The sequence below is a fragment of the Sus scrofa genome, chromosome 13 (assembly GCF_000003025.6).
Source record: "Sus scrofa isolate TJ Tabasco breed Duroc chromosome 13, Sscrofa11.1, whole genome shotgun sequence".
In the NCBI taxonomy this organism is placed as follows: Eukaryota; Metazoa; Chordata; class Mammalia; order Artiodactyla; family Suidae; genus Sus; species Sus scrofa.
In genome coordinates this window covers 65,985,955-65,994,248 of record NC_010455.5, presented here as the reverse complement: position 1 = coordinate 65,994,248, position 8,294 = coordinate 65,985,955, and the positions used below count along the sequence as shown (strand labels likewise).

General features: G+C 51.8%; 1 protein-coding gene across 4 annotated transcripts in view; it reads right to left on the bottom strand.

Annotated features, from left to right (window-relative positions):
* The window catches only part of MTMR14 (myotubularin related protein 14), a 45,712-nt gene continuing 37,435 nt past the window's right edge, over positions 18–8,294 (bottom strand). For 2 of the 4 annotated variants that reach the window (XM_013981948.2, XM_021069293.1), the window contains one exon: positions 18–613. In XM_013981948.2, coding sequence (XP_013837402.2) covers positions 430–613 — 184 coding nt within the window. In that variant the 3' untranslated portion in view covers positions 18–429. Of the gene's footprint in view, positions 614–3,735; positions 3,892–5,480; positions 6,143–6,525; positions 6,606–8,294 lie in introns of those variants that run through there. The other 2 variants (XR_002337651.1, XM_021069291.1) reach the window with 2 other exon arrangements.

Sequence of the window (8,294 nt, the reverse complement as noted above, 5' to 3'; positions counted from 1 at the left end):
ACAAAAAAAAAAGTAACTGTTCAAAAAGACTTTGATTTTATTTTGTGATCTGTGTCAAACTGCCTCATTCTCAGTGCAGGTGACTCCTCCTTCCCAGGAGACACGAATGGGAAGTGGGGGTCTTTTGTGAGGTCTTGGCCTTCACAAGGACTCAGGGAAACCCCACACGATTCTGAGTGTTGACAGGAATCCTGGCAAAGACTAAGGTGGGTGGGAGGCAGTGACTAGTGGGGTGGTGGACACCAGTCAGGAAGCTGGGGGTTGGAGAACCCTGTCCTTGGCCCTGCTCAGTTTTGGGGCTGCTGTGTGCATGGCAGAGATGGGGAGAAGACTTCTCCCAACCTTGAAGGACCCCTTGGCCAGGCACAGCTTTGATTCTGCTCAGAGCTCAGGTGAGAGAGGAGCAGGAGCTGTTGTGGGCTGGCTGCTTCATAAGGTGCTGCTGCTGGTGCCCCGGAGTCCAACACCACGGACAAATTGCTCTAGCAGACCGCCGATGGCACCTGAGGGACTGGGGGCTGCTGCCCGAAGCCCCACTGTGCTGCTGTAGGCAGCCAAGAAGGCTGAGCGCACCTCCTGTAGCCGAGTCTCCCGTTCACTCAGGGCTGCAAGCCTGTGGGGAGAGAGGGAGAGAGGGAGGGAGGCAGAATTAGTACATCACCCTGGGGCAGGCTCCAACATCCTCTTCCTTACACCACACTGCCTAGCCTTCTGCATTCACCAGCAAAGGCCAGCATCTGCCAAGTGGTTCAGGCTCCAAATATTTGGTCCTGTTCACCTCTTAAAACTCCCTCAGCTCTCAGGCTGCTATTCCTACCTAGAGAAGCCAGTGTTCTCACCAGAAACCTAGCTACAACTTCAGTCACTGTAGTTCCCCAGGTAAACAGCTAGAAAGGTGTTGGCCTTTCCAGCAGGACTCGTATTCTGATTTTGTTTTTTCCTCCCTGGCCTCTATAGGCACTTATCACAAGTCACAGAGGGGAACAAGTGAATGAAAACTCAGGCTTTTGCATTCCACATGAGGCTGTTTGATACCTTGAAGGGTCTTTAATAGAAAAGGCCCAAGGTACCAGCCACACTCATCCTCTGGACTCAAAGTTATGCAGTTGAGGGGTAGGAGGGACATGAAAACAGAGGAAAGGTCACGCACCTACAGATAAGCCCTCACGTTCTATCCACCTAAGTACCAAGACCAGCCCTGAGTACAGATTTACTTCAAAATTTCCCAAGACCAATCCTCGGATAATCCCTCCTGCACATTTGTCAGAAGCAGCAGCCATATCCCCAGTTCTCAAGCCCAAATCACCTGCATCCAGGGCCTGGGAGAGCAGATGGAGATAGGAGGAGAGATGACAGTCCTGCGGTAAGTATGGGGAGGCGAGACCCAGGGAAAGTAGACTGGTGGGATGGGAGAAGAGAGAGTGAGAGTGAGTGAGTGTGTGTGTGTGTGTGTGTATGTGTGAGATATTCAAGGGTGATGGGTAAGTATGTGGAAAAGAGAAGAGACCCAGAGAAAGTAGACTGGTGGGAGCAGAGAGAGAGTGTGTGTGTGAAGGAGAAAGAGAGAGATATTCAAGGGTGAAGGAAAGTCAAATAGCTCTAACAGCAGCTCTAATAAAATAGGACATACTGAATTCCTGCAACACTATGAACAATTCCAAAGTCTAATTTGGCATGTGGGAGAGATTCATGGCCCTAGATCTTCTTTACTTCTTAATTAGTTTTCACATAGGCTGGAGATCATGTGTGCTTCTTTAGCTTTTCCTTAGAGCATACAAGCAGGAAAAATTTAGATTAGGACTCTGTATTTACAAGAATACCCAAAGGTCCATATATGTGCATTCTCAATGCCCCCAATACATGGGAGGCAGAAGGGGAAGAGATCACAACCTCTTTAGAAACAAGAAAACTAGAGCCCAGGGTAACAGGTGATCCACCTGAGGACGCAGAGCAAGCAAAGACTGGAGCTACCATAGTGCCATTCCCTCTCAAGAGATGAGCTAGCAGGCTCAGAAGTCAAGGCTGATACTCAAAGACACAGCTGGTAAGCCTAACAGCTAGGATTTGGATTAAATTTCTGACACCAAAGCCCAAGCAATGAACCCACATACTGTGAGACCTCACCAGGAATCAACCTTAACCCCACCCTCATCCTGCAATCTTGGAGGCACGGGATCACGTAGAACCTAACCCCCTCCTGGGAACCAGCAAGAACTTGAGGGTTGGCTACCAGCACAGAGAGCAATCCAAGGTATAACTGTGGGTTCTGGGGCTGGAGTTGCCCACTGCAGTGGCTAATGCCAGATAAGTGAAGGGCGCTGTCAAGCAAGGGCAGAGATGTCTGCTTCCTTAAGAGATGGCTCCTAAGCATCCGGCTCAAGTAGAAAGTCCCTACAGAAAGGTTCAGACAATCATTTTTGCTTATAACTTTATTTATTTACTTACTTACTATGGCCACACTTGTGGCATATGGAAGTTCCCAGGCTAGGGGTCGAATTGGAGCTGCAGCTGCCAGCCTACACCACAGTCACAGCAATGCGGGATCCCAGCCGCATCTGCGACCTACACTGTAGCTTGCAGCAATGCCAGATCCTTAATCCACTGAGCGAGGCCAGGGATAGAACCTGCAGCCTCATGGATACTATGTCGGGTTCTTAACCCACTGAGCCACACAGGGAACTCCCAGATGATTATTTTTTTAGCCTTCAAAATCTAAGACAGAGCTCTTATTCCTGGCTTAAGGGCTTGGCTACAGAGAAGGCCGTAACCAGCACTTGTGGCCTCTGAAGTCCCTGGGTTACTCCCTAAGCTGCAGGCCAGGGCCTAGGAGCACCAGACAGGAAACCCAAGGTCTGGTGCCTTCCTTCAGCAGGGATCCTTCTTCACTCCTGAGAGCAACTGGCCTCCTACCTGTCAGCACTGGAGCATAAGAGATGGATTCGGAGCGGGGGGAGGTATGAGCACCCAGGACCTGAAATGCATTCAGCCCGTGGTGCAGAGGTCAAGGCTCTCAGGCAGCCACAGCTGAGAAGCAGATCCTGCTCCCCAGGCCGCCGGAGGCTTTCCCCGCTTGACATCCGTGAGACAACAGAGCAGGCAGGGGGCAGGTGGCAGCCACAGAGGCAGCTGTTCGAGTGGATGCACTGCTAGAGTTGGAGGCCCAGTACTGGAGCCTGGGAGGGAGAGGATTTCACAGGCTTGGGGCTTTAGTGTCCCCATCCAATTTTCTTTTCTGACCGGTGGCAAGAGCAAATGACAAAAGCGGCGAGGGGACAGCAAGGAACCCTTGGTTCTGCTTGGGAGGAGCAGAGGCCTTGGGCTAAGCCAGCTCCATTCTGGCTCTGGTCTCCACCATACACCTACTTTCACTACCCCACTGTTCTGCTTTCAAAGGATTCTCACGTCAGGCAAAACCTTGGACAGAAATAGAATCTTCTGTAGTTACAGTCCAGACAGCTCTCCCTAAGGGTGTGCCCCAAGACACCCAAGCAGGTTTAGAGGCTGGGGAAGTGAACACACACCAGCACACTTCTGGAGCAGCCCACCAGGCCTCCTTCACACCTCAGGGTCCAGCAGCAGTGAGGTACACTCAGCTGGGGTCCTCGAGAGGGGCAGGGAGCCCAGGCCACTTTCCCGGAGCCGGCTGCTGCCTTTTTCCTGGCCGACGTTCTTGACTGCTCACCAGCTTCTGATAGGAGCAGGGGGGCATCCTGTCTTCTCAAGCAAGACACTTACAGACAATTGTTAGGGAGCTCATCCGGGAAGCTGAAAGGGAGAGAGGAGTCTGTGTGCAGGACAGCCCGTTCCTGAATACTGCCACAGCCTGTTACCATCTGCCAGCTGCCAAAGTCTGTGGAGAGAGAGGATCCGGGCAGGGGATGGTCCACTGATCTGGGGCAGAGAGGAGAGAGAGGGGAGATGATGCAGTCAGTCACATGCCTGATGTGGGGGAGCCCTGGAGGAGGGGGGCGGTGCTTTGGTAGCCCTAGGACACAGCCACAAGGATCTGCTGGTGGAGCACCTGTAAAGTCAACCACTTTCTCCACAAGGGCAAAAACAGCAGGACAGGTTATGACCAAGAAAGAAGGGTACAGACCATAAGGCAGGCTCAGCTGTGACGACAGTGCTTCATGCATAGACAGAGAAGCAAACAAGAACAAGAGCAAAGCATGGCGACGAAGGTGAGCCAGCTACCAAAGCCTGGGGTCCAGGATGCCTGCCCTGGCTGCTGACAAATCAAGTAAAATCTCAACAGCACCAAAGGCAGGGGAGTGAGGCTGGACGCATCAGGAACCAGGGAGGCAGGCTCTCTCCACAGCCCCTGGCATGCAGACCAGCAGGGTGGGCAACCCAGAACCCAGAACACTGAGGGCCTATCGGAGAGATGGGAGAACAAGCCTCTTGAGGACAGTGGGGGGTGGTGACCTAGATTGAAGAGTAAGGTGACAGGAGCCCTGAGGCCTCCCCTCTTCCACTGCAGTGCCTTCCAGGAGCCATAGTTTGTATTCACAAGCAAACTCCCTGGCTATGCCCAGAGGGAAGGGATGAATCAGGCAGTCATCTTGACAGCTTCATCAGGCCTTTTTCAAATGGAGGTTTGGGGGTGCGGGGAGAGGCAAACTGTATCAGGAATCTACCACTGCTGCCGCCTCCTCACTCACAGCCAAGCCCTCTCTGTGTCTGGACAGTGGCCCAGCCGGTGGGGGAAGCGGGGAGGAGACAGGGAAACATCAAACAAGGCCCTTCCATCAGCCACCCCGGGTCCCAGTCCCCAGAGGTGCCTCATCTTTGATGCCTGACCCTTTATTCTTTAATTCAAGAATAGCGGAAAGTGCTCCCATTGGGACCGAGAAAGAGAGACAAAGCATGAAGAGTGGTATAGGGGGTGGGGAACTGAAAAATTCAGTGACCTTGCCCACACATGTGACTGGCGTCAAGGGCTCCTAGGCTGAGGAGACAGTCCCCATGGGTCCCCAGGCCAGCCTTATCCACCATCAGTTACCAAGCTGCGTGCAGCTCTGGCTAGCACAGCATCTCTGGTGATCCTAAAGCAGCCCGAGCTTAGAGACAGGGAAAGGGCAGTCAGACACTTGCCCCCAGTTTCACAGTGAGTGAGCACAAGAAGAGATTTCTAAAGCCCACTTGGGTTACAGATTTGTCCTGCACAGAACCACCTTGAGACCAGAGAAAACAGATGGCTTTCTACATTAAAGCTGCCACAAATCAGAAACCCCTGCAACAGAGACCTGCTACATTCATCATTCCTGCTCTGCTCTGGAAGATGTGTGACAGCGGCACCGCAGATGACACGGACGTGTTCCGCTACCTGGTGGAATTCAGGTGACCAACAGAGCAGGGCTTCCTTCCTTCTAGATGGAGAAACCTGGTAGGACTCATTGCTTCTGTGGTGACCCTTTACTGTCTATAAATCAGCCAGACCGCTGCCCAGGAGAGAGCACACGCCACAGTCTGGTGCCTACCCTGTGCTTCCCCTGGGTCAGGCTGGGGTGTTCAGTCAACACAAACCCTCTTGGGATCGTCCTGGCTCCACAGATCTCATCTACTGTTCAAACTTTAAGGCAGAGTTTCTCCTCCAGTTTTTGGGAAAACAACTGCTGAAGAGAAGAGTGTTGAAGGAATGTGAAGTAGAGGAGGTTGGGTAGGATGAGGCCCCCTGAAGTGGGGAACGTGGCGGTTTCTTAGGCTCCAACCCCACTCCCTAGGACAACCAGAGACTCACAGTGCCAATAGAAAAATGAGAGATGGACAGAATGTGGTTAGAGGGGTCCCCAAGGCTAGTCCCTTCCCTGTACTTCCCGTGTCCAGCAGGTAGGACCACCAGGCAAGAACCATGCTTGAAGCGGCCAGGAGACAGCTCTGGTGCGGAGTGGGCAGCACAGAGAGAGACAGGGCATGTGATCCCAGGGGTCGAAAAGCCAACTTTTCCATCTTTTTCAAGAGTGAGTGCACAGGCTCCACATGAATCTTTCCACTTGAGGCTTCCGTCAAAGGACTGCAGAGCAACCACTCAGTTCCTGGGTTTGAGAGCAAGGGGCTGTGCTAAGTAGAGAGGTACTTGTCACTGCTAGCCTGGATTAGCTGGCTAGAGGGGACACCTAAAGATGACAGGAGGCACCTGCATCTGAAGGTGAAAGAAGAAAGGAAAACCTTCAAGTTAGCCGCAGCACACAGGTAATGCAACCAGCTTTAATACAGCCCCATGCTCTTCTGCCCTGTGCCCTCACTCAAGTGCAAACAGAGCAGCGAGACGTTCCGTGCTCTGCCTCCTCCAATTTATCTACAGGACTGGAGGGAACAAGGGGCCAAGCCACCCTCAGATTAGAAAAAGGGACACTGACACTGCTTCCAAAGCCATCAGTGCACATCCCCAGGGCTCAGACCTGTGCCCAGGAGGGTGGCTTCTTGGCACCACTTCATTCCCTGAAATGGACATGCCCAGGCTTCTTTTCATCGCACCAACGGAGTTAAACCCCCCACCTTCCCCCACACCTGCCAGACACCTACCCTGTGCCAGCTCAGGTGAGTGTGTTCAGGAAGCAGGTAACCGAATACCCATACAAACAGAGCTGGCCCAGCCCACACAGCTGATGAGAGAACAGAGAGGTCTGGCCTGAGGTACTTGATCTGGCCTTATTTTTACCTAGCTGCCCAGTGCCCAGAAAGAGCCCAGAGTCCCTCAGATATGAGACTGATAAGGACAGGTCCTTAACCACAACTACAGTTTACTGAGCATTTGTGGACAGGATGAGTATTTACTATGTGTCAGGAACTCTGATCCATTTTCTCACTTGAACTCGAAATTATGAAGGCCAGGATCATTACCCCAACTTTAAAAAAAGGATTTAAAAAAAAAAAAAAAAAAAAAAAAACTCAGAAAGGAAATGTTCTAGAGTTCCCTTGTGACACAGTGGGATAAGGATCAGGCATTATCACTGAAGAGGCTCAGGTCCTTTTTGTGGTGTGGGTTTGATCCTTGGCCTGGGAACTTCCACATGCTGTAGGTACAGTAAAAAAAAAAAAGTGGGGAAGCATTTTTCCAAGTCACAAAGCTGGGAGTGGTAAAGATGGGACTGAAACCCAGGTCTGACCCAAACCCATGCTAGCCCCCTAATGTACTGATCTTCCTTTCTGATAAAGGGTGGGGGGTGCCTCAGAGACTGGCTCAGGGACAGACACATAACTTCCAACTAGAATAAAGCACAGAGCTTCTGATCTGTGGTTGGGAAAGAAGCCTTCATGTAATGCCTGGATGTGAGACAGGAAGCACATGGAAAGCTGGACACCATTAGGGAAAGTGGCAGAAGACCAAGGGAGCATGGAGAAGGAGGCAAGAGGAAAGAACCACAGGAAATGGAGCTGGAGCTTTGATCAGGTTGTGCCTGAAAGCTACCTTTTTTTCCAGTGGACTTTTCCACATGAACCAAGTGGTATGTCTGAATTCCTGCAGGGAGTGAACATTTGACCAAGACCTAGAATCCTAGAATCAGAGAACTTGGATGTCACCTAATCTATATTTACCTCCCCACACCCAAGTCTCCAGATGATGGTCCCACATCCTCTGCCCAAGTGAATGCCTCTAGGAATGGGGCTTTGGGGAAGAGTTTTTCAGTTCAGTAAGGACCTGCCCCAAAGAACTGACTCAGAGACGGCTAGGGCAGGGTTTCCTAGATTTGAAAAATCATCACGCTCCCCTAGCCTGGACAGAGAAGGAGGGGGGGAGAAGAGAGAGACAGAGATAGAGAGCGAGCATCAACCAGGGAACTGAATTTAGCCCAAGAAGTCTTTTGGGGTTCCAACTTTTCTCTTCTGGGTTTCAAGCTGGCAGTGCCTTTAGGCTTCTCACCAATCACTCCTGGTCTGGAGCTGTGGCCCCAAGCAAGAACACATAAAACCTGGGACAGGAACCCTATGTGTTACTGAAAGCAATCTGGGTTCTCTGCCTCATTAAACACAGCTTGGGACAGAGCTCATGCAGTTACTGGTGGCAGAGAATGGGGAAAAAGCAGCCACCTGGGCAGCAGAGGTTGGTGCCTCTGCTGTCACTGAGCTATTCAATCATGTTGCTGGATGTCCCTCAGCCACGTTTACCTGCTCTTCAGGCGGCCTGGCTTCAAGCTGGGCTCAGGCTCGGACAGTGCTGTGCTAGCAACCCTTAGCCCTAAGGCCATCTGACTCTGGAGCAGAGACCACCGCCATAAGGAATGGGGTATGACATCAGGCCTGGGTCAGAATCAGCCCCCCTCAGAACCTTCTTCCCAACTCAACACTTACTT